The 27088-nt window shown below is 43.8% G+C and overlaps 1 protein-coding gene across 1 annotated transcript; it reads right to left on the bottom strand.

The window, feature by feature from the left end:
- Window positions 1-4886: 4886 nt before the first annotated feature.
- Window positions 4887-25712, bottom strand: LOC137214537 (large ribosomal subunit protein uL18-like; the record flags this gene model as incomplete). Its single annotated transcript, XM_067718417.1, is given in 4 exon segments — window positions 4887-5044; window positions 5255-5297; window positions 24715-25481; window positions 25484-25712. Coding segments are annotated over 4 exon segments (1197 nt in total), but the record flags the coding sequence as incomplete, so codon positions are not given.
- Between the last annotated feature and the right edge of the window lie 1376 nt (window positions 25713-27088).

The following is a 27088-nucleotide window of genomic DNA, read 5'->3' as shown; positions in this document are numbered from 1 at the left end:
TGTTTTAGTTATTTCATCTTCTCCACCCTCTGTTTCCTCATCTTTACAAAGATATAATAATAGAACCTACATTATAGCATTTTGGGTGAAGATTCAATGCATTAGAATATGCAGAGTTTATGGCACAGAGCCCTGAATAAATGTTTGTGGTCATTATTGTTTCACGTGGCTTTGTTGTTCATCTTCCCCGAAATGCCCTCCTTCCTCATATAAACCTACCAAATTCCTGCTCGTTCTTCCAAACCGACCTTGACTCTCACCTCCTGAGAGAGGTCATTCCCATCCCCCCTCTTCTCCTTTGGCTTCCGGAGCACCCCGGCTCGTTCCTCTTTAGGGCTCCCTGTGTTGGATTGTGAATTTAACGGCATTAAGCCCTCAGAAACGCTCCTGGCACGGAGTAGGGAGGCAACCAGTAAAAGCGTGGAAGAGTAAGTGAGTGTGGAGGAACAGCTCAGTGAATTTTATTCAGTTGATTTCATCAAATGGGAGGAAATGGGTTGAAGCTAATGAGTGGGCAGTTACTCCAACTAATTCAGAGTTTAAGAAGTTGGCACGGAAAAGGCGTGTAATTTTTTTACGTTACTGTGCCTTTAAGAAAACGAGTCGGCGAGACCCAAAGCAACAAGGCTGCTAATTAACTCTGATTAGAGAATTTATTCTCAGTACTTTGTAGAGGGATAGATAATTGTAATGTTTGTAGTGAACAAATTACTTATCTCTTTGAGGCATTCCCACTTGGCTAAGCGCTCTTTGATCATGGAGACATATACACACAGGCGATCATGTATTCGTTTTACATATGAAAGCCTTGGGTTCCTTTAATCCTTATGGGGCAGAAAGATTTATCAGTGAAAAACAGATCTGAACCCTCCTGACCTCACCTCCACACAGAAATCCTTAATTCGGGTATAACGACAGGCTGGAAAGAGCAAATGCTTTTAACTAACGTCAACACACTCTGGCACTCTTTGTAATTAATCAGGGCAGAAAATTTGCAGACAAGAGAGTAACATAGGCCTCTGCAAGTCATATTCCTGTCTAATCAGCAATAGCACACACTTTTTCTTCACTCCGCTTGGCGTTTCAAAAGGACCATCATTTGAAAATGACAACTGCTATTGTTGGGAATCAGTGGAAACTTGGTCAGCCTTTGAAGACCTAGTGTTTGTTGTTGCAGGCAAGGAATGGTAATGCACTTTGGTTTCAATTAGTTATCCCCAATAATTCCCCCCCTAGAAACCACTAAATCCAGGCCTCTTACTGTGACAAAGCCTGTCTCCATTAAATCTATGTATTATTTTATAACAAGAGAGAATAAAAGCATGAAAAAATGATGGCTGAGAATATAAATAAAAAACATGAATATAAGAGTGGGAGTGTAAAAGTGAATGATTTTATTCGAGTGGTGCTTAAAGGGGGTGACTCCACATTCCCAGCACGTGTGATTACAGTCCCCACTGTGGTGAGAAGTGGTCAGGCTCTTGCCAGGTTAGAGTCTGTATGTCTTCATAGTTTTCTCATGAGTTGGTAAACCCATTAAAGATGACATCTTAAAAGGAGAGGTGGTTGGCATTTTTAAGTGAATTGGAACACTTGAGAACAGTCCTCATAGTTTTAATTGAGAAGTTGTTTTTAAATGGCTTCCATTACTCAGATCAGGAAAGACAATGAGGCATGGTAGAAAGACTCCACATGAAAGAGCCCCGGATGTTGGTTTTGAGGGCGTTACTTATATATAATATATATTATATATTTTGCACGAGCCTCAGTCTCTTAAAAAAATGAGGGCAAAAATGCCCACTCTCTAGGTTTCTTTGGGGACTAGATGATATTGTGCCCATAAAGAGAATACAGTATGATATTGTATATGATAGTGAATGATAGTGGCTGTTATGTTTTTTATAACCATGAACAGCTCACTTATATTCTAGGTAAGCGATAGTGTCTATAAGAATAGAAAAGAATACATGCGCCGGAGATGTCAAGGAAATAGGTAGTGTGAAATCAAATGTCTTCTAAAAATTTTCTGTAGAAGGTGGTGATGGTTAAAATATTTAACAACTGGTGTGACATGGGCACCCATCAGAATGGATGAAGGTCACATCTCTGGGGAGTGGGAATCGTGGGGGCCATCTGCGCCAGGCTTCAAGCCTTTGGTTGCTGGATCACATAGAGATGTTGTTTGGGGCAGCTGGGGCAGCCAGAGGCTCTAGAGTGTGGTGAAAAGCCTTGGAGGAAATGGCTCTTTATCAAACTATTTGGTTTTCATCAGGTACAGAAGTATTTCAATACGTAAAAAACCGGTGCAGACTTATCAATGCCTACTGGCTATCAGCCTTGTCTGTAGAGAAACTAGTCATGAAAATACTGCTACCCAGGTGCTGTAAGGATCCTGTGACGTGTGCTCCGTTACACTGAAGTACAAGCGTAACTCCACGCCGGGCTGGTCGGGGATGGGGGCAGCTTGTGAAGGGTAGGGACCAGGCTCCCAACTTCTGCTTATAATGAGGCCAGCCTGGGACTCAGATCTGACTGTGCTGTGTTTTGCTTTACTGTCAAGTAATCAATCAGAGCTCTGCTGAGCTCTGATTCCTTCATCCGTATGGGGCCCTTCCCAATCCAGAAGCTCATATGATTCGGTCTTGTGGCAGCGCCACCTTCAGGAATCACAGTTTATCATGCACATCCGCTGAAGGGCACTGAACAGAGCCCAAATACACAGCCCACGGTTATACTTACTAATCCTGTTTCCTCTTCCAGTCACTCTCCTTTGTACACTTCAGCATCCGTCTCTTAACTGCCCTCGTTGGGGGTCTATGCGTGTGTGTTGTATATGTGTGTACGTGAAGGAAGGCATGCACTGTAGGGAAAGAATCCTTTTCTATCCCACATATGCTCAGCACTTTCTTCTTTCTAGCTCTTTCCTTTCAGCACTTTATCATTTAACTCAAATTAACCTCTGATGAGCAAGAAAAAGGGGAAGAGGATATTAGGCTGATAATCAAAATATTTTCTTTGGCTAGTGGGTTGAAAAAGGGAGACTGGGCGTGTAACATGGCGCACCCACTTTTGAGAACTGTGTGACAGTTTCTTGAAAAGGTAAACATTCACATACCCTACGACCCAACAATGCTACTCCTAGGTATTCACCCAAGAGAAACACAAGCATAGGTTCACACAAACACTTGTATATAAATGTTCAGAGAAGCTTTACTAGTAATAGCCCCCAAAATGGAATTAACTCATCAACAGATGAACGGATAAACGAAATGTGGAATATCCATGTAATGGAATACTATTCAGAAAGAAAAAAGGGATGAAATCCTGAGACGTGCTGCAACATGAGAGAAGCTCATGTTGTAGAGGTCTGATGAGAATGGCTACCTACTGTATAATTTCATTTAGGTGACGTGTCCAGAACAAGTGAATTTATATAACGAGAAATCAGGTTAGTGATTGCCAGAACCCGGGGTTAAGAGAGTTAACTGTAAATGGAGAAGGAGGGAGGATGCTGGGGTGATGAAAGTGTTGCCTATCACGATGATGGTGACGCTTACCTAGTTGAATAACCTAACCAGACGCAGCATTTTACGGCATGTAAGTTATAGCTCGTAAAGTTGATCTAGAATATTTGAATAAATAGTGAGTAATGAACCAAAAGTTTAATACTACAGGTTGTTAAGTGAAGCCATGTATACGTTACCCAGAAAGTGCCTGGAAAGTAGGAGGCTCTCAACCTGTCTTTCCTTCCCTTCCTGTTCCTGCCTGCGTTCCCAGCCCGTCTCCCTTTCTCTGTTCCTCCCTCTTCCCCTTTCCTCCTCCATTCATTCCATATTATTTTCTGCTTGACAGCTCACCAGTGCTAATCTTTGCTAAGGTGTGAATGGCCAATAGGACGTAAATGTGTGGCCGCTCTCCAGGGTCTCTTAGGGAGGAACTCCTGAGTTGGTCTCTCCATGGCCATTGTGAGGGATTGGTCCCTGGGGATAGAATTTTTTTTCTACATAGTAGACTTTGAAAGAGGGCTGTTAGTAATTAGCCCAGTGTATTCTTGGCTGGGGAAATGTAACCATTTATTTAGTAGAAAAACAAAGATAAATCTCTAGATAGGCACTCTGCATTAATCAGACAAGTGGAATTTCAGGCTCTCTTTCTCCTGTTGGCTCTTCGTTGCTGTAGGAGAGGGTAGCATTTGTGGAAAGAGCATCACCTCTTAAGTCAAGCAGATCTCCGTTTGAGTCATAACACTGCTTGTTAGCTAAGTGACAGGGCGCTCTTAGCTTTCATTTCTTACTACGAGTTGACATTTGGAAACCAGGCATGAAAGAGCGATATGGGCTAGGCTAAAAGAAGTTCACCGTGAAATGAAGAGAAGTTTCGGTCTCCTGGGTGAAACTGGAAACTCATGACTGGGGCGCTAACTAGTCAGGGGACATACGGTTATACTAAAGGAATAGTATCTGAATCTGTTTGTATTTTTATTTCCTATTATATTCTTTAGTAAGTATGGTAATACAGACAACAACCAAAAGTGAATTATAGCTAGGTTAGGTAACTGTCTGGTTAGTTGCTGTGGGCTAGAACTAAAGATCCAGAAAGTATGTTAAAAATTCTCAAACCCCACAGTCATAAAGCACTACTTTGTTCTTCCAAGTGTGTCTTTACATATATTATTCTCATGATCACAAAGGCTCAGTGAGGAAGGGGTCTAAGGATACCACTCCTCTGTGTTTTAAAGGCAAAGGAACAGGAGCCTTGGTATGTTAAGTGGTTACTCAAGATTCATAGCTGGTTCGTAGAAAAGACTGGCCCAGTTTCCTCATCTTCACTGTGTGCTTTGTCGTCGAGTGACGCTGGCTGTCCCCCCAACAATGCTGTTTTCAGTGTCATCCCTTGTTGTAGTCTTTGCCGTCATCACCTGTGGCCCTTTGGGTAGCGTTGGACGTTACAGTTCCGAGTCGTGCGTTACACGTTAGGTCATCTTTGCTTTCAGATGCAGAAACATCTTCATAGGGGTCACACACCAGATCTTCATGGAGGCAGCCTGGTTCAGTGAAAAGTACATGGGGCTTGGGGATAGAGAGACCTGGGTTGACCTCTCTATCCTGATGTTCTCTATTTGCATAATTTTATGCAAGTTTCTTATCGCCACTGAGGCTTCGTTTCCGCATCCTTCAACCAAATTCCCCTGAGGAATGAAATCACATATGCACAATTCCTGGCCTGGAATAATCACCAACAAATGATGACTCACCTTTTCTTCCTCCCTTCCTACGCATTCCTAGCTGGGCTTCACCCTACAAGAAAAGTAATCATCAAGAGAAGGAGGAATGGGGCCAACAGGGAACCGACAGGAACCTGCTTATGCCTTCTCCTCGGGCTCCTTGAGACATCTTTGCAGTTTACTATGGTTAATTTTCTGCCAGTGTTGATAATTTTGAGGAGTTTTTTAAACCCAAGAATAGCTTTCTAATTCTCAAAGGAGAGGCTGAGGTGGAAAATGAGACAACTAGTTTATTTTCAGTTCTCCATCGAAACAGAGGCCTCTGTTCCTTCTTGCTTTGTCTGAGGAAAGGTTTTGCTCTTCTGTTCACATAAAGATCAGAATTTAACCATTGATTTCTCTCCAGGGAAGACGTAGCAGAATTTCTAGAGGGTCTGGCTTGTAAGCATTCATTGTCTCATGAGGTGGAGGGAGCTCTAGAGGTTATGTGGCACAATCCTTTTACTTTACAGATGAAGAAACTGCACTTTGAGAAGGGGAAATGTCTTGTCCAAGTTCATCCAGGGAGAAACTCGTGTAACCTTCTGGTTCCCTTGAAACTTCTCCTGTAGACTAACTTACTCATTATGATGCAATACTGGGAATAAAAATCCCAGGGGTGACTCTTTACATCATTCAATAAGCCTTTTTAGCAACTTTATCAAAAAGGGAACTTATCCATAAAAAAACTATTTGGAATAAGTTTAGAGGCAGGAGTTTTACTTCCTTCAAAGAGTGCTTCCTATACACAGTTAATTTGCTTAACAAACCTTTTCTTTCTACGGGAAGGTCCGTGGATGCACTTCCAGAGGACTACGAACCCCTGAAATTAACTACACAACTTTCTGTGTGTTTCCTGCTAAGAGGGTCAGGTAGATTCTAGAGCGCCCAGATTCAGCCAAACGTAACCTTCCTTCAAAGTCTGTACTACAGGGCAACAAAGGAATAATCTCTTGAGTATCTTTGGTTTTCAATTAGAGAAACTTCTAGATGTTTTTTATTAGCTAAGCTTAAAATTGTGTGTGGTCATCAGTGGAAACTGGGAAACATGCAGTGGAAACTCCAATAACTCATCTCCTCTCCTGAAGTTTGGTTGGGCAGCAGAGAAGAATCTAGTAGAACCTTCTGACCTTCCCCCTCCCCCACTCACTTTCATCCAGGCACCTTGTCCCTAATGGTCAGCAACATATCACTTCCAAGCCCGGCTGCATGACATTACTTCCCCTCTTACTCAGCATTCTCTTTCCATCCTTCTTTAGGAAGTTTTTCAACGGTAATTTTATATCACAAGTGATTTACTTACATGATGACTTAAAAAATCTTACACTTGAATAATATGTGACTTCAGTGTGTGTGTGTGTGTGTGTGTGTGTGTGTGTGTGTGTGTGTATGCGTTTGTCTTATGGACCTCTCTGATGTTCAGACTTGTTCCTGTCTCCTTCACCAGGAAAATCTTTCTCCAACTTGCCCTGCGCTTTTCAACATGAGAACCAAGGCAACATGATATACTTTGGGAATAGTTAATCCACAATACTTTGGATACCTCATATTTCTATCAGTGGTGATTGGACCTGTGAAAAATAAAGATGGGCCAGACATTTTTTTAGGCTGCCACAGGGATTACGATTCACTTCCTGGCTCCCATCGTTTGCCAGACACCCACTATGTTCAACATGCTAGGAATACGAGAAAAAACTCCACAAGACGTGCCTTTAACCCAGCGACCACGTTCTATGTATACGCGTTGCAAAACAGCCAATTTGGATAGTTTAGGTTTCTCAAGTCTGAAAAGTAATTGACATTTCTTATTTGAAGGTTTTAAAGTGTGAGGAACAGGGCGGCCTGTCTGCTGGTTCTGATGAAAAACCCTTATAAGCTGGAGGTACTGACGAGGAACCTTCCTCCTCAGGAAGCCTTGGCCTCTGAGTGTCTGCCAAGCTCCGCAGAGATCGGGTCTCGTAAACCCTTGCTGCGTCACCCCAGCTCCCCAAACTGGCACGCCCATTTTCCTTCCCCAGCAACAGCCTGCCAGGAGCACTGCCTCTCTTTGCTGAGCTAGGCGTCTGTTTTCACGCAGGCTTCTGGGAAGAGGCTGGTGACTTGTCACAGGTCCTGTATAAAGTCCAGCAGTCGTGTTCATCTTTCTTCATTAGGTCTCTTGGCCAAAAGGCCTGGTAACCATGGATCAACTTTACCAGGAGAGCATTTCTATTTGCCAAAGTGTGGAAAGTCAACTTCATAGCAGCAGCCTTCACAAAGGAATGGAGCTCTTTATAACCCGTTAAGCCACTGGAGAGAGATTTTAGGGGGTTGATGTGAGAAGTAGGATGTAGGAGGAAGTTGAAACATGCAAGCTCCCTGACCCAGAACAAGAGCTCTAAACACCCCAGCCAGACACATCCCTTCATTGTCTGGCCCCTGCCTACCTCCCGTCTCACCCCTGCCTTCTCCCCTCGTTGCTCTGCAAAGTTCATCCATTCTTAACTACAGCTATCCCTGGGGGATTCATTCCAGGACCACCCAACCCCATGAACACCAAAATCCACAGATACTTAAGTCCCTTGTATAAAATGGCGTAATATTTTCGTATAACCTTCTGTATATTATAAATCATCTCTAGGTGACTTGTGATACCTAATAAATGTAAATGCTATGTAAATAGTTGTAAATACAATGTAAGTAGTTGATGACACATGGCAAATTCAAGTTTTGCTTTTTTGGAACTTTCTGGAATTTTTCCCCAAACCTTCTTGATCCGCAGTTGGTTGAATCTGCAGATGTGGAACTATAGATAGGAGGGCCAACTGTGTGCCCATCACGTTTGCTCTCAGTGCTAGGACTTTGCACGTGTGTTAGCTTTATCTGGACTGTTTCTCTCCTAACTCGTGATTCTCTTTGTATGTTTTCTGTTAGCAGGCCTTCTAGAACCTTTCAGGTGAGATAAATATGCCTCCTCTGTGCTCTCATAACCCTTTGTTCTTCCCCTTATGTAAAATGTATTCCTCCCACCTAAGGTAGTTGCTTATTTTCCCTTGTAAACTCAGCGGAAGAGCCTGTTCTCAGTACAGAATTCAGGACGTGCCTCTTGGGTATATATGGAAGTATGATAAGATACTAGCAAATATCTTGGGATGTAGAGTCAGAATTTGAACCCTTTTTTCTAGCTGTGTGATCTTGGGTAAGTTACTTAAAGAAGTCTCTAAAACTGCTTCCTTGTTTTTATTTTTTTATTTTTTTTAACATCTTTATTGGGGTATAATTGCTTTACAATGTTGTGTTAGTTTCTGCTTTATAACAAAGTGAATCAGTTATACATATACATATGTTCCCATATGTCTTCCCTCTTGCGTCTCCCTCCCTCCCACCCTCCCTATGCTTCCTTGTTTTTAAAATGGTGATGGCAACCACGATCCTTGTAGGACTGTGGTAAAGATTAAAAGGAAACTTTAGGACGCGATGGGTATGTTAACGGTGTAGACTGTGGTGGTGGTTTCACGGGTGTATATTTATCTCCAAACTCATCAAGTTGTACGCATTAAATATGTACAGCTTTTTGTATGTCAATCCTACCTCCATAAAGCGGTTTTAAAAAGATTAAAAGGAGATAATGGGCATAATATAATGGATAGATATTATTCATAAATATTCAAGGTCAATTTGTATGGAAGGGGCAGCAGCAATTTTAAAGTGTGTACCTCACCTTCTACAGGGGTAAAGGAAACAAGATCCTCAGATGTGGGCATTGTGAAAGCTCATCATAAGTCTTAAAAAATAAGTTCTTATTTTTCTAAGTATGTACTGAGCATCTTCTGAGGACCCACATACAATGTGCTTTGCATGCATTATCTTGGCACAATTACCTTGCAAGACAGGAGTTAATATCTCCATTCCATACATGAGAAAGAGTTTCAAGGAGAGTGTGTAACTTTCCCAAAGCCATGAAAATTGTAGACTAAGAATTTGGACCCGTGTTCGTCTAGTTTACTGTTTCACAACTGGGTGATACTTACCAGCCCCGTCTCGAGGGACCTGTGGCAATATCTGCAGGCAGTTTTCATTATCACAAGCTGGGGGAGGAGGTGCTTCTAGTATGTGGGTGAAGGCCAGGGATGCTGCTAAACGTCCTGCAGCGTGTATGACAGCCGCCCTCCCACAAAGAATTATCCAGCCTCTAAAGAAGACGTGGCACATATACACAATGGAACGTTACTCAGCCATAAGAAGAAACGACATTGAGTCATCTGTAGTGAGGTGGATGGACCTAGGGTCTCTCATACAGAGTGAAGTAAGTCAGAAAGAGAAAGACAAATACCGTATGCTAACACATATATATGGAATGTAAGAAAAAAAGGTTCTGAAGAACCTAAGGGCAGGATGGGAATAAAGACGCAGACGTAGAGAATGGAATTGAGGACACGGGGAGGGGGAAGGGTAAGCTGGGACGAAGTGAGAGAGTGGCATGGACATATACACACTACCAAATGTAAAATAGATAGCTAGAGGGAAGCAGCCGCATAGCACAGGGAGATCAGCTCGGTGCTTTGTGACCGCCTAGAGGCGTGGGATAGGCAGGGTGGGAGGGAGGGAGATGCAAGAGGGAGGAGATATGGGAGGAGATTGGAGATATGGAGGAGATATGGGAGGAGATGGAGATATGGAGGAGATTCACTTTGTAATAAAGCAGAAAGTAACACACCATTGTAAAGCAACTATACTCCAATAAAGATGTTAAAAAAAAAAAAACAACAGAATTATCCAGCCCCAAGTTTCAATAGTGCTGAGGTTGAGAAACTCTGGTCTGGTTTCACCACATTAAGGTTTTCCTTCTTTCACCCCAGAGATAAAACGTTATTTCATTAGTATGGTTTTGATCGTATGGTGTCATATAAGAGGGCAACGCCATTTCAGAAAGTTCTCTGTGCCAATAAACTCAAATAACTCTGTGTCTTCTATAAAGGGATGGGATAAAAATGGCCATGTAGACATTTCCACACTGAACAACACAGTTAGAACTTTGGCCTGCTTATGGTTGGAAAACTCCACACCCAGGAATCTTGGATATGGGAGGGATGTGGAGTGCTGGAAGCAGAAGGAATGCGGACAGAGGTTAGTTCCACCCCCTGCTCTACTTAGTGGCTCATTGTCCTTGGGACATCTCACAGGATTCGTTTTCTACATCTGCAAAGTGGGGATATTAATTCCTGACTCAAAGAGTTGACGGGAGGATGATGGGACTTAACGCAGTAGAGTGTTCAGCAAAGAATACGGCAGGCGTATCGTAGGTGTTCCATGGTACCCCCAAATGAATATCCTCTCTGAATATGGTTCTTTGCCCATCCTCTGCGTGTAAGTGGCAGAAACTCACCTCATACCCAATGTTGACTTTGAAGACTGCGCTTTTCTCCCTCTCCTTGCAACCTTCCCAGCCCTCACCTTTGCCTGATAGGATTGGTACCTCAGGAGTTGATGAGGTACCAAAACCCCCCAAGAGAACGGTGACAAATGATGCCCCACTTGGGCAATGTTCTCTCACATTCTTTTTCCCACTTACCCCTCATACCCTCTTCTCACCAGCTGCTGAGTGGAAACTTCTCTGGTCACAGTGGGTGGGCAGAGTGGGGCACCTATAGTGAGAAAGGATGCTGAGGACATTTGGTCTCTCTGGTCATCTTCACACTACACCTGGTGGATCTCCTCATCTGTCTTCACATATTGGGTATTCAACTTAGCAAAATGCCACTTAACCTACACCTCCGACATGACAGAATCTTTGGTAAGCACTGTGTAGGCCTTATCCTATTTTATCGTGGCGCCCAACAAGATATTCAATAAATGTTTGTTAAATGAATAATGTATACAATAATCTTATGAAGTCAGAACCACACATCCATATTATACAGCATCTCAGAGAGGCTAAGTAACATGCTTAGGGTCACAGAGGAGCTATGGGGAAGGGCCAGCAGTAGGACCCCAGTTGTCTGACTCCAAAGCCCACATTCTTCAATAGGACAAAGTATCTACGCTTAATGTGTAAGCGATGGCACGCTCTAACCAGTGCCTATTGGTGGTTGGAGTCATCCCAGTGCTGGCTGTAAGGACATCCCACTCTCTCTGACTTATGAACCCATCTCCTTCATACGTTCACTTATTTAATAGGTATTAATTGAATTTCTACTACATCCCAGGTACTGTAAGAAAAGCACAGTAAAACCTCTGCCCACATATAGATTACACACCAGTGAGGTAGGAGGTGATGGTCCTTAAAGACAGAAACAAATTATAATAAAGAAATGCTGACCAAAGAGACAAATAAGCTACCCAGGTAGAGAATGAAGGAGGTCTGCAGGAAATCTTCACAGAGTAGAGGGTATTTAAACAGAGACTCTAAAGAAAAAGGGGCCAGACACACACAGAGGAAAGTGCCCTGTGAAGACACAGACACACAAAGAGAAGAGAACCACGTATGATGGATCAGAGACTGGAGATATGCAGCTGCAAGCCAAGGAGTGCCAGCCACCACCCGAAGCTAAAAGAGAGAGCATCGTTCCGCCAGCACCTTAATTTTGGACTTCTGGCTCCGGAGCTGTGAGAGAAGACATTTCTGTTGCTTTAACACTGAGTTGGTTGTAGTTTGCTAGGTGTTGGGGCAACCCTCAGGTAAATACAGTAACTCATTATTTGCAGTGATTCTCACAACTGATCGCGATCTATGAAAGCCAAGGACTCCTACTGGTGCATTGACCATCTCTGAGCTTGGAGGGGGCTTCTTCTGAATCCCTGAGCTGGTGACAGGCACAAGAGGGATCCCATATTCTCTTCCATAGTGTTTATACACATTCCACTCTTCCAGAAGGACTCCAGAGTGCTTCTTCCCCAAAGGTGACTTTGCCAGACATCTTGAAGATTGGCCATCCCTCTGTCCTAGTAGCCACGTAAGCAGCCGGCAGACCCGCCTTTGCAGCCTGGCCTCAGTGCTGACTATAGCGTGAGCTGAGGGGCTGGGTTATATCTCTCGGCCCAGCAAAAGGCATTCTCAGTGCCCTTATTGGCCTCACATCTTCTTTCCCTCCAAAAGGGTCATAAGAGGGGGAAAATTGGGGTTCTGCAGACTGCATCCTCTCTGTGGGGTGGTTTGGATTACCCTAACGTGGACCTCAGATAATTAAGGAAAAAAATAAAGTTTCACTTGCCCCAGAGTGCTTCTTTCCTTGAACAAGTGTTCCTCGTTAACTAAATAAGTTTTTTTTTTCCCCATCCTGAATGGCAACTGCGTCTTCTTATTAGCGCACAGTTGCTCGTCTAAAGAATTGTTTTAAAGAATTGAAAGGGAATATGTTTCAAGAAGAGTGATGAATTCACTGCTGGCAGGAAAAGAGAGTCTTCTAGGATGCTAATTGCAGGCATGGTTTCAGACAGACTTGGGCACTAGCTGTGTGATCTTGAATGAGTTACTTACCTTTCTGAGAGCAATAATTCCTAATTCATAGAGTTCTTTTGAAGATTCAATTAAATCATGTGCATAAGACTCTCAGAAGTGTCTGCCATTCTCAAGCATTTGGTCAAGTACCCCATTATAGATATATGGCAGCCTAGGGAATCATGGTGTTCACTCAGGAACTGGGACCTGCTGGGGCCTAATTAGCATTCGAGATATTTCCCAGGTTGCACTGCCCAAGGATGCACGAGGTACCAGAATGCCTACTGGTGTGCCACGTGGGAGCATCTGAACTCTGTTTGGGCACCATGAGACACGTAGGATTCGTCTGGATTTCTCTGTCCATTCCCTGCTGCTCTATGAAGCCTCCAGTGTTGTGGAGTCTGAGATATTACCCTACTTGGCCAGGTAACAAGTTAGTCTGTCAGGGTTTCATGGATGTTGGCAGAAAACGTGAAACTCCTGGGTCAGCGACAAAGGACTTTGTGATTCCTGGCATAGCAACCAGCATGAGCTTCGTGTTTGTGTCATCTCCCCCTGCCCTGGCGCTCGCGGGGCAATGCAAAGGGAGCCATGTGACACATACACAAGTTGTAGGGTACGTCACAGAAGAGGAAGCTGATTTTTCCTGCTAGATAGTAAGCAGACTGCCCGTTGCTCCCAAGGGAGATATTATCTCTATCTTCCAAATCTGTGTGCTGGGCATCCTTTAGAAGATGGTACATAACAAAGTCGGTCAGTGCCCCTGCTGACAAGAGGTGCAGGGATGTGTAAGACTCAGGGAAAATCATCTCCCAACAGCACTGCCTATTCCTGTTCTGTGTTAAAACGATAAAGCACTAGTAGTCGTTTAGAAACTGTCCCCATGCCACTCTGGTCTCCTCCCTTTTTCTCAGCCCCCTTCCTGCTTTTAATTCGGAGACAAGAGTGTAATGGAAAAAACACACTCCTTGGAACTTAGTGCAGCTGGGGTTACTGGTATTCACACTTTGATCTGCTTCTCTTTCATTATGGAAACTTGGGCAAGTGACTTCTTATCCCCAAGCCTCAATCTTTTCATCTGTGAAATGGGGATAAGAATGCCTACCTCACAGGGTGTAGATGTCTGGCACCTAATAGGTGCTTAAAGAATACTGCCGCTATTTACCACCTACACTGGCATGGAATTGCATTCTTGCCATGGGTCAGTCAAGAGAGGAGTAGACCCTGTCTCCACAAAGAGGACTCCAGAGTGGAGGCTGGCCTGAGGCTGTGTGAGATATTTTGAACAGAGTTGCACAAACAGAAGCTGGCTTTCCCCACGCTTCCCTTTGGGCTCGCTAAGGAAGAAAGCTCACATGTCATCTTGGTGAGAGGTTCGTAGCTGGCCAGCCTCTCCTCATCCTGAGGTAGAGCACTTTCTTGTATTTTTACGTGGAGCCCATATCCTCTGACCTGTGTATTCCTTTCCGTTTTCCACTTTGCCTCTATTAAGCTAATGCAAAACACCCTCCATCCTCCCACCCTGCTCCTCCCTGGCTTACTTTCTCATCATCTCCGCCTCCCCGGGGTCTGCCCCTCAGATTTTCCCCCTTCACTGCCACCTTTACTGTGCGGGCAAGTTACAACTCACTGTCAGCACCTCTCCCACCTTCCTTCCCAGAGATGCTTTGTCTTTCTTCACTCCAAATGGGCCTTGGCCAGCCTTTGGAGGGCCGGACAGGATGGGAGGGAGGGAATCAGACATACTCCTCCATGCCTGGCTCTCAGAAAGTAGGTAGCTGAATTCCTCCGCTGGCCTCACTTCTGTTTTACCAGTTTCTGTTGGTTTTGATTTCTCAGGCAGGGCAGACAGAATAGAGCCTCTGCTCCTTGAGGGGTCCAGAGTCAGGAAGAGTTAGAGCGCTGCTGATGACCGGGGCTCTGATTCTACCCACGTCTTTAGGAGGAGTGGACCCGTCCCATGAGGAGCGCGTCTGTTTCCTCAGAATCCGTATTACCGTCTGGCTGGTGACTGCACAAGGAGAGAATGTCACAGCTTCTCATACTGAAATCTCCTTTCTGATGTTTAGCTGGTCGGTAGCGTCAGATCCCTTTTTATGATGACTTCTGAGTACAGGTAGTCGTGGAGAAGGAAGTGTCGGTTCATTCAAACAAAACTAATCACCAGTTTATCTATCTATCCATCTATCAATTTATACACCTATCTACCTATTTATCTACCTGCCCATCCCTCCCTCCCTGCCTCCTTCCCTCCAACCAGCATATCTATCTATCTATCTCTCATCTATCTCTCATCTATCTGTCTACCATCTGTCTACATGTCTGTATGTCTATCTATCTATCTCTCTGACAGTCTATTTGAGATGACCTAAATATAACTGTGGCCTTGAGGATGAATGTCTGTATATTCTGTTCTTTCTTTTTTTTCTGATGAGGAGAATCTGTATGGTTCAAAGTTTTATAGACATTAATTAGTTTCCAGCTTCTAGAAAATCCTGGCATTCGTGGCATTTGCTCTTTTGCCACACCTGGAATGTCTGTTCTGTGGGTTTCAGATCAACACTGGCAAATATTCATTGGCCATTCAGGGTTTTGGTATTAGAATATTAGGAGTCTCATTCAGAACCTTCTGTTAACTGGAAGCTTTTCTTTTCCACTTGAAGAAAGTTTAATTTTTTGTTCAAGGAAAAAATACAAAGCAGCTCTGAGGTCAGGGTATTTGTCCATTCTTCTGTCAATGAAAGCAGGGAATGGGGTGATGGATGCCACGTCGCTACGTGTTCTCACAAGAAGAGGCAAAGCCAAGACATGCTAGGGGGTGCATGACAACAAGTGGGAAGAGCCACTGCAAAAGGGGGTACAGGAAAAGCAAAGGGCATGGCGGCAGTCCTGAGGGGGCCATGACTTTATCAGAACAGTGCTAGGGAGTGAGAGCTGTGTCACGGGGCAGGGTAGAAGGCTCGTCTTCTGAGCAGTGTCAGATTTCATGTATTGAACTAAAGCCCCCTGCAGTCCACTTCTCAGTGGCTCTGGAGTGGCCTGAGAGCCTAGGGTGAGCTCAAGTGGCCTCAGTTACACAAAGAGAAGGGGTGTGAGGGTTGGAGGTGTCTATAGGGATCTACCCTCAGATGCTGCAAAATTGAGAAAGAATTATTTACCTGTGCTCATTGTTCTTTTTGGAATAATATAAGGAGATTTTAAGCCACAAGTGTAGAAACAGAATGTTGACTTATTGAAACACTTGGTTACTTACAAACTTCCATATGAGATGTCGAGGGGTATTTGTTTATGTTAGGCGTGTTATCTAATCCTGCACAATAGCTAGGCACAGCAGCACTTGCCGAAGGAATGAATAACAGGACTAGACTGTAGGTGAAGGTCTCAGTTATTGATCTGCTCTCCTCTTCGGTCCAACAAAGCTGAGTCATCTGGGTCATTTTCTAACAGGGGATGAGGTGATCCCTCTAGTCATCCAGGGTCCTTGGTTTGATGTCCCTCCCATTGTCTGTCCTTCCTCCCACCCCTTTTTATTGAAATCTCTCCTCAAGAAGGACACAATTATTAGGCCCCATCTTAGTATGGTTGTAAGTTACGGATTCTGCAGCCTCAGGTGCACTGACTCATTTATAATTGGGAACAAAAGACTTTATCCCCAAGGATTGGATGTCAGGAGACAGAATGGGATAGAAAAACTGAGGATGACCTCTGACCAACAGTCAGCTAGGAACTGAGGCCTCTTCCTGGTTCCCCCCAAATTTATGTCTTCTCTGTCTGCCCTCAGACACTTCTTTGAGTCTCAATTTTCTCACTTACAAAGTATGTTAGTCACATCAAGGTCAGATGGTTTTAGAGAATAAAATGGCAAAAACCAAACAGATCCGTGTAGACAATACCTGGGATGTTCTTGGCACGTGATAAATGCTCAAAATGGTAGTTATTGTTACTGATATTTTTATGATCACAGTCAATATTAGGGACTAGGTTAAAAGGCTAGAAATAATCATGTAGTGAGCCTTTCTAAAATATATTAAATTTTATTTTAAAGCTTTGTAAAAGACAAGTTTTCACTACACTGAAATACATTGGAGATTTCATTTAAAATATGGTTCATCGTAATGTAAGTTTGTGCTTTAAAGATTACAGAGAAACTTGGCCATAAAGCAGTTCCTTTAAGAGCACTGATAACTGAGTGAAACATCATCAGCCTGGGTGTTCGAACACAGGGAAGCAATCCTAACCAGACAGAGAAGTTCACACTATGGAACCCGCCTTCTGAATGCCAGGATGCTATTTTCCTCCTTGACTTTCATGTTGGAATTTAAGTTCTTTTGAAGACAGATGTATCCAATTCAGACTGGGGTTCAAAGACCATAACGTACGAAATACTCTGAGTCAGGGGCGTTCAGGTTTCTAATTTCTGGGTGGACATGTTGGAACTTCTCACCAACTAGAGGATGGCCGAGTACTGCAAACATTCCAGCTGAGATTCAGGCAGCCAGGAGTTCAGCTGGTGTTTACATGAGCCGAAAGGAAGAGTCAAGGTGAGTGGGGAATAACTTGAGTGCTAGGGAAGGGCTTCTCTGCTCTTTTATGTGCTCTTCCCAAGTGTTTACTGACCACTGCTGGGTGGTCACCTTGCCCTGTACTCACAGAGGAGACAGCAAGGAAGACTCACAGTCTGCCACCAAGGCACTCGCAGTTTAATAAAAGACTCATGTTCACAATGATAATACTCGCTGCACATGCTACTCAAGTTAAGTACAAAGGGTTACAGAAGCACAGTGTGTGTAGCTGCTTAAGTTTTTAGGGATTCAGAGAAGGCTTCTAAAAAGGGGAGTTGTATGGACTGAATATTTGTGTCCCCTCCAGGTACATATGTTGAAGCTCTACCCCCACCCCCAGTGAGATGATATTTGGAGATGAGGACTTTGGGAGGTAATTAGATTTAGATAAGGTCATGAGGATGGGACCCTCATGATGAGATTAGTGCCCTTCTAAGAAGAGGAAGAGACACCAGAATTTCCTCTCTCTGCCATATGAAATACAGCAAGAAGACTGGCTATCTGCAAGCCAGGAAAAGGACCCTCACCAAGAATCAAATCTGCTGGCACCTTGAGCTTGGACCTCCCAGCCTCCAGAACCATGAGGAATAAATTTGTGTTGGTTAGGCCACCCAGTCTATGGTATTTTTCTATAGCAGCCTGAGCAGACCAAGACAGGGTAGCATTAGATTTAACTCTTTTAAGGATGCATACAAGCTCAACAAGAAAGAAGGAATGTTTTTAGCAGAGAGAACAACGCATGGAAGGGAGTATGGACAAGCACAGCACGGACAACACATCTGACTTTTTTCCTCATTGTGACTGGACTATATAGTGAGAAAAAAGAGGGATGAAGTAGTACCAGTTGTGAAGGGTTTTTGTGCCAAGCTGAGGAGTTTGACTTCAACTTATGGGCAGATTAGTGGATTTCATCCAACCATGTCACACCCCTAGTTTACTACTTCTGCACCCTGCGCTTATCTCTCTCATAGTACTTGCAATAGGGTGTGCTGAGGACTAGTTATTTATTTGTCTCTTCCACTAAATAGAGAATTCCTCAAGGTTACAGATTGTGGGGTTTTTTTCCTATTGTGGGGCAGGGTTCCAGACAATGCCTAACATGTAGTAGGAGCTCAATAAATAAGTATCCAACAGGTAAACACATTAGGACTTCAAGGAAAGATGACATCTCAACAGGGGCCTGGGTAGAGTTGAGAGGAGAGCTTTCTAGGCAGTGAGAAGAGCAGGCATGGTGGCCATACAGCTTGTAGTCATGGTGTGTTTGAAGAAGACAGAGAAGACTTACGGTCTCTCCCCATGGTCTATGGGGAGGCTGGAGAGTGGTTTAGAGATATAGGACTTGAATGCCTGTTTGGAAATGCATTGACCTCGAATTCTTCCTCTGCTTCATATGAGTCCCTAACAGCAGACAGTGATAGTGGCAGGTAGCCTCGTAGAGGACCCCCAGTACTCCCCACCTCCTGGTACTCACTCCCACTGAGTGTGGGCAGGACCTATGACTTTCTTCCAACCCACACAATATGGCAAAGGTAGTGGTATGTCACTTCCAAGGTCAGGTTATAAAAGATTGCGATATCTATCTCACATTGTCTTTCTCTGACCTGCGTCCTTGCTTTCATGCCGCGAGCTGCCATGTTGTGAGTTGACCTAGTGGTGAGGCCACATGGCAAGGTCTTGAGGATGACCTCTTGCCAACAGCCAGATAGGAGCTAAGGCCATCAATCCACAATCCTCCTGAACGAAATTCTGTCAACAACCACATGAACTTGGAAGCCAGTCCTTCTCTGGTTGAACTTTCAGATGAGATTCCAGCCCTGGCTCGTGCCTTGACTGCAGCCTTATAAGTGTGAAGCAGAGGGCCCAGCTAAGCTGTGCCTGGATTCTTGATCTATACACACGGTGACATAATAAATGCATGTTGTTTTAAGTCACCTAAGTTGGTGGTAATTTGCTTTGCAGTAGTAGATGACTAACACAGTGATGTTCCAAGGTCCACTGAGACAGAAAGGAGTGTGTGGGATGGGAGAGAAGCTTCGGGGTGGCCTAACCATTCAGCAGCTGCTTCCAGGAGCATTGAGCCTGGCAAGTTTCTGGGTGTGGCTCTGTTGTGATGTTAGCCTAGACCCACTGCAGACAGCTCTGGCTTTGTGGAACTTCGTGGAACTTGGGAAAGAAGCTTCTCCTAGAATGAGTCAACCAATCCAAGTCTTTGCTCCAACTCTCACGATCTGTAACAGGAACATCTCGTGGGATCTTCTAGCATCACAGTGAAATGGAAGCACCTACTTATATTTCAACCGACATTAGAAAGAACAACTGCTATCAACCCAGCCTAGAGGGTTGAAGCAAGGACTTGGCAGGCCAGACAGAAGGAGAAGTTTAAGAAAAATATCATAGGGTTCATTCAGAAAATCTGTTTTCCACTGACTGATTTCTTGGGTCTGAAGGAGTCTGAAGATAAACGCTGCAAATAGCAGAGGTCTTTTCCTCTACCTGTTCTGTTCTGTCTCTGAAGTTGAAGGAATCACTCAGGACTCAACTTGCTGTATTGTACGCGTTGAACTTGAAAGAAACCAAAAACCTAGTGAATGCCAGGTATTTCTTTTCAATTCACCCGTAATGCACTTCTGAACTCGCCCAAAGTATTGGGATTCTCTCTCCCAATCATGCTTAGTTGATGTCTTAACATTTTAATCAGGGCTTATTTAGCTTTGTAGAGTTTGAATTTTGCTCCAAGTGAAGTGTTTGGCTCTGAAGCTGTCTTTTGGGAGTACTGCAGATGCTGGAGAGCTTTTCTCCAATAACACATACGTAATTGTTTTTATCGCTTTTATATATTGGGGTTCTAGGTAAGATTACATTTGAAAAACAAAAAGACCTCCAGTAAGAAAATGAAAATCAAACATTTGAAAGTGTTGCCCAAATCACTGAGTTTGAGCACCTGCAAAAGATGCTAGCCCTCTAAGCCATGATAGGATATACTTAATTTAATATTTAAAATTATAATTATTAATATATTTTATTGAATGCCTATCTTATACCAGGCACCTGGGTGAATTTATTTCGGGCATCAGTGTGTCCTTTATTTCATACAAACGTATTTTAGCCCCTAACAGAGAAGAAAATGGCCTCTGACTAAAAGAAACCAAGGCACCTTGAGCCCTGCTTCTGAAGGGTCTAGTGAAGGGGCAGGTGACACGGAGATCACGATGACTAACAGTCAGGCGCCAGGTGGCCAGGGGCTACCCCCGTTGACTGGAATAATTAAAAGCACCTCCCTTCACTCTTAGAAATATCCCAGTTTGGAAGATAAATTTTATGGTCCCCCCAAGCTAAGGCTAATAGGCCCAAAGTGGTGTGTGTGTGCAAAGAACTGCCTTTCGGTAAACTCACGCACATATTCTGCTTTCACTTAACGTAAACAAACGTTGATCATCAACCTTTATATATTTAATTTACATATTGATAGATTAGGTTAAAATCTAGGGGTTTTACCCTGCCGTAAATTATTGGCAATTTTCGAATTCTCTTGACAAATATATAAAATTAGTCTTGGTTTACCCAGGTCAAGGGAAAATGCTATTTAGTTGACTCACTTCTTCCAGCTCTGACAGTTTCCCAGTTGCCATGGATAACATTCATCCTTTGGAAAGCATGAGTATGTGCTCTTCTATATGGAGATGATGACTATCATGGATTTCTGGGGAGGAAATCTACCACCCACACTGTACTTCTTTTACTTTCTACTCCTCCAGGAATAATTGTGAATCAGAGAAAAGCTATATGGAAATCAGAGCTGAAATAGCCTATAAATCACACGTGTTATCGTTTCCCCAAACTGTGGTTGATTTATGATACACCCTAATGCTTCATTGCTATGGCCACACCATTCTCTTGATATGAAATCACATACGCACACCATCGGGGATCACTTAAAGACTATACAAAGGGAGAAATAAAAACAAAACAGAGTCAAAGTTGGAGATGCTGAGACACATACGGGTTGCAAACACATCCGTGGAAAATCTGGGGGAAGCTGGAAATAAATGTTCACAGCATAGAGAGCAAGGGAGACAACCGTTTGGTCAACACTGGATTATCTAAGCTGATGGAGAATGGAGAGGTTTATACAAATCTTCAAATAATCAAATGCTCGTCTCTAGGTACGAAAATGCCCCTATGACGTCATCCTCGGGCACTCTAAGCAGAGGAATCGTCAAGATTAGCTGCCAGTCAAAACTGGTAAAGGTTTCCCTTTGGCAGAAAAACGTGTTGGGGGAAAGCTACGAGCATGGCCAGAGAAAGGAAGACTAGAGGAAGTGGGGCTGATTAAGAGTCCTCTTCCATCCTTTTCTAAGCTAGGCATTGCAGATCCGGGGATGAACTTGGGGAACTGCCGCATACCCACGTTCACCCAGATTAAAATTGCAGAGCTGGGATTCAGCTGCCCACATCCATCGGCATTACCCCAAGAACGCACTTCCTCTGATGAGTCAGTCTTGAGGCTTGCTCTCAGTGGGATGTCCTTCATTAAAAAAAAAATCTCCAAGTCCCATGTATTCCAGAAACCTGTCTGAGATAATTTTCGAAAATACTGCAACAAAGAGAAACAGTCAGTGATGAACTCATGAAGGAAGCTAATGGGAAACCTAATTGTCCTCCTTTTGGGCTGCCATGAATCTTCTCTCCCTCCAGGGCACGTCTGGAATCAGCTAAAACCCATCAGAGCAGCTCGGAGGAATGGGCAGAGCCAGAGAGAGAGAGCGGTCTGGACTGTGCTTACCTCTGCCAGGGCAGCCCTGTCTCTTCCAGCAGCCTGTCTTTTCCAATTGTAAATGATTTTGCTGCTGATTGTTATCGGGAGATGATTCCACACTTGTGGGTCTTCTCCCTTCACATGTTCTGCCACTTAATTTGTTTCATTTTGCCTGGTTACTTGTCATCACTTTGGGAATTGAGCACAATGTCTTGGTCAGATGGACTTGAGTTCAAGTCCTAGCTCTGTCTCTTGTAAGCTGTGATCTAGTTAGCTAATCTTTCTGAGTCTCAATTCTCTCACCGATAAAATGGAGAGAATAATATCTAGATTGTAATGTACTTATGAGAATTGAACAGACATAAATAATCTGGCATATTGCCTGACATATAGTAGACATGTAGTATGACTATGCGTGTGTGTGTGTGTGTGTGTGTGTGTGTGTGTGTGTGTGTGTATTAGTCAGGGTTCTCCAGAGAAGCAGAACCAATAGTAGGCGTATATCTTCCTTCCTTCCTTCCTTCCTTCCTTCCTTCCTTCTTTTTCTTTCATCATACATCTAATCTATCTAATTAATCTATCATCTATCAATCTAATCTATCCTCTATCTATCTTTCTGCCTATCAAGAGATTTATTTATTTAATTAATTTATTATTATTTTTTTGCGGTACGCGGACCTCTCACTGTTGTGGCCTCTCCCATTGCGGAGCACAGGCTCCGTACACGCAGGCTCAGCGGCCACGGCTCAGGGGCCCAGCCGCTCCGCGGCACGTGGGATCCTCCCAGACCGGGGCACGAACCCGTGTCCCCTGCATCGGCAGGCGGACTCTCAACCACTGCGCCACCAGGGAAGCCCCAAGAGATTTATTTTAAGGCGATGGCTCATGCAACTGTGGAAGCTTGATAAATCAAAACCTGCAGGGTAAGCTGGCAGGCTGAAAACCCAGGAAGAGTTGCACTTCTGGTCCAAAGGCAGTCCTGCTGGCAGAATTCCTTCTTACTTGGGGGAAGTCAGCCTTTGTTCTATGAAGGTCTTCAACTTACTGGATGACGCCCACTCCCATCATGGAACGTCATCTGCTTTACTCAAAGGCCATCACTTTAAATTGTTAATCTCACCCAGTAAACACCTTCACAGAAACATCCTGAATAATGTTTGACCGAATATCTGGGCACCATAGCCCAGCCCATCACAGCATGTACCTATTTAAAATTGGGACCTGTGTGGCTCCTTGCATATGCATCAAATAATTATTTGCATCAGATAATTGTAGGCAGCCTAGACTTCCTAATAACTTTTGAGTAGTCACTGGCTTTCTGTGGAAAACAATTTCAGTAACTTTGGCCAGTCATTCCAGACCCCACATTTTGGGTCTTTCAAAATTGATTCCACTGTGGTTGTCCATGCCAAATCTTGAGTTAAGCAAAACTCCTCTCTCCAGCTGACCTGAAGCAAATCTTTTGGAGGAAAAAGAAAAAACAACCAGAAAAATGAACATGTCTAGGCAGAGATAGATGCTAGAGAGAAAGTAAATCCATTCACTCTTTCCTCAGAGACATGTGATCACTCTGGCACTCTACACTCTTCATTTTGGCTTTATTGGCATCGTGCCATGGCTTTGATGGCGAGACCACAGAGCTTTGTCAGTTCCTTGAGGTCTACAGGACTTCTCGGAGTGGACAGTGAGCTGTCTGTTCTATTACCACTCTAACCACATGAAGCATATTTTCCAATCATGGTGGTCTTTGGACCCCCTTGAAATGGGCCTTTTACATATACAAGGATGGGCTCAGTCAAAAGGACTCTTGCACCTTCAGATAAAGTCACTAACGTCGCAAACCTATGGTGCGAGCCTGCGTGGATCATGGGTCTTATTTTCTATAACTTGCCTCTTGGCTTTTGAGACATTAATCTTGGCTTCCTCACTTGTCTGTCTCAGATTATGGCGTCTCTTGGTGTCACTAAATTATACAAGTCTTTGACCGCACCCTTGAGCTGCCTCCATAAAGGAATATGTTTAAGGGAATGCTGTGCTTCCCTGGCCCTCCCCTACTTATGGTTTTTCACTCTCTTCTTGATGCCAGCAACCATCTTGGAAGATCAAACTGATATGGAATGAGATAGGGCAAGCTAGATAGACAGCTCCTTAGATATTTTAGGTTGCTTTTAGGCAGTTATTCCAGATTGACCACATTTCTATGGATTCCTTTGTGTAGGAGTTTTTCTAAAGAGACCCACCTCCCAAACGTTTTTCTGGGGTAGCCAGTGTTTCTACTTTTTCAGTTTTTTCCATCTCTGTTTTTAGCATACACATGAAGGGAAGGCTTTCTCTCTCATCTCCACATGGCCTCTCATATGTCTGGGCCATTTTCCTAAATTGCCTCTGTCTTTCCTACAGGGCTACCTAAAAAACTCTTACTCATCCCATCAAGTTTAGGTCAGATGGATGGAAGGAGCCATGAAGATCTCAGAGGTATCCCAAAGTTTTAGTGCCGGCTTTACCACCAACTTGCTGTGTGACATAGATCAATTTGCTTGCTTTCTCTGGTTTTTCTCATATGTCAAAATGAAGGTGACTTTCAGTTGATAAGCAAGTCCTTACCTGTTCAAATAATCTGCACTTTCAGGATGCTGCTAGGCTCCTGTGGGGCAGGTAACTTCCAAGCAAAGATTCATCCCTTTTTTTTTTTTAACTTGTTCTTGAAGTTTATTACTGTCTTTATCTGAAAAATCTTCGTAGAAATTGTGGTTTGGTTTATTAACTCAGCAGCCCGTTCCTGAGCTCTAAGGAAGCTTGTCTTCTCCCGAGCTACCCGATACTTCTTCTGGGCAAGTGACATTTGGGGACGGTCCCACCTCTTCTTTTCAATTTCTTCCTTAGGCTTCTTCTCATACACTGGATTCTCTCGTATTGCAGCCTGAGCTTTCTCACCCATCTCCTCCATTATGTCTGGAGTTACTTTGTTCTTTATGTATTGAGAGAATTGTTTTCCGTAAACAGCTTCCTCTCCTTCGATCAGGTAACACATATAACCTGCAACGTTCTGCCCCATGATGTGCTTTCCACGGTGTACCTCAGCATTGAATTCTTTGCTTTCTGAATCATAACCAGGGAACCGTTTGGTACTGTGAGGGTTAGACAAGCCTCCATCGACAGCTCCGTTCAGGGCCCCAGAAACCTTATTCCCAGTAGTAGTCCTGGCAAGCCTTGCGTCCAAGTAACAGGTGAAGGCACCAGGTCGACCATCAGTGCTTTCCACATTGTGTTCGCCTCCAGTCACCTCGACTTGGCCTTCATAAATTTTGTCCATGCCAAACCTATTAAGAAGCCTGCGTGCCAGCAGCAGGCCAGTACAAGATGCTTCAGCATAATTTGTCAGGCCAACCTTCACGCCATACTTTGGGAGTTTGCGAGCACAAGCTGCACAAGCTATCATATCTCCTTGTATACGGGCCTAAGCCATCTGACCAACGTTATCTCAGTTACACGAACTAGCATTCTGTATTTGGGTGTGTTGTACTTATTTTTATCTTGGATTACCAATCGTTTCCAAGCATAGTAGTCAGTTTCTCCCTCTGACCGTCTTCTAAATTTCACTTGGTATCTCTTGAAGTAGGCCTTATTCTCGACAACTTTAACAAACCCCGTCCTGCAGAACAGAGGCCCTAGCCGCCACTGAGCTGCAGAACCAGCACAGCTCCGGGGAGGAAAAAAATAGATGCGTCACTTTTGTATGGTCTCGGCATCCATCAGCAAGTCCAGGTCATGCTGTTATACCAGCTGCGGCTCAGGCAAAAGTGTAGCTCTTTCAATGATGTTTATTGCCTGATTCACTGGGAAAAGAAACACTAAACTCTCAGAATTCCTTCTCTCTGGAATTCACATACCCTATGAAGGCAGCTTAGCAGTATGGTCAGGACCATAGATACCTTGGTGACACCAATAGACACCATAATCTGAGAGATACAAGTGGGAAAACCAAAATCAGTGGATCGAAAGCTGAGAGGCAAGGCACGGACAGTAAGTCTTGAGACTCATATACATCCAATATTGGAAAAGACGTAGGTCAGTGGCTTCACCCTGGATCAGAGACGTCTTTTCCCAGTGGACATTCTACACTTACTTGATTCCCCTCTGTGACGTTCAGCTTACTACATGCCGAGGCCGTCCCTGCGACTGTTGGAACACTGAGAAGGAACGATGGTCAAATTCTACCAGAGCTGAAGCCTACATTGTTTGAGAACAGGAACAGCTGTGATCTTAGGTATTTGTATGTCCACCAGTTAGGGGTGTGTGTTCTGCATCCAGTTGCCATGAGCATAGTACTGAGTAAGCCACATGCTAACCACATGGCTTTGTGCAAAATATTGAACCTCTCGTAACCTCAGTTTTCTCACCTGCAAAATGGGGGTGATTATGGTACCAGACTTGGAGTATAATTATGAGGTTTAAATGAGATGATAAATACACACTGCATAGCACAATGATTAGCACAAACAAATCACATTTACTGAACACTTACTATGTCTTGTAGCACATCAACTGCCGTCCAGAGGCTCTCCATTTTCTTCTCTTCAGCAGATTAGGACAAACACCAAAACATGTAGCCACCAAATACATGAATATCATGAAAAGGGGACTGAGTTTGGAATCAGAGTAATTCCAAGTCTCAGCTCTGCCTCTTGCACTGGCTGGTTTGCCTTACCTTTCCTTCCTTAGTCACTCTGGGTATCAGTTTGCCTGTAAATGAGAAGTTGTTACTAGGTCAGCATCACCCACGTTGTAACAATCTTAAACAGCTTGATCCCTTGAACATTCCAAACAGAATAAATTGTTTGAACACCATTAAATCTAAGCAGTGAAATAATTTAAAAATCTTTCTAAGTGTTTGTGTGCATTTTCCCCTGGGAAAATCTGATCTGTACCTTCCTATCTTCCACCCTCTCCACAATATTCATTCACCCCGAATTTAAATCACTGTCCTAGAAGCTCCCTAAGTTTTCTTTTCCAGCCTAGAAATGTTCACACATTATGCTCATGAAGAACCACCAGTGGAAGTTATTATTGTAGACACTTATTCGTCTGTT

Source organism: Pseudorca crassidens, chromosome 20 (assembly GCF_039906515.1).
Source record: "Pseudorca crassidens isolate mPseCra1 chromosome 20, mPseCra1.hap1, whole genome shotgun sequence".
Lineage (NCBI taxonomy): Eukaryota > Metazoa > Chordata > Mammalia > Artiodactyla > Delphinidae > Pseudorca > Pseudorca crassidens.
The sequence above is the reverse complement of the archived record's forward strand: the minus strand, read 5'-3'. Positions and strand labels throughout refer to the sequence as shown.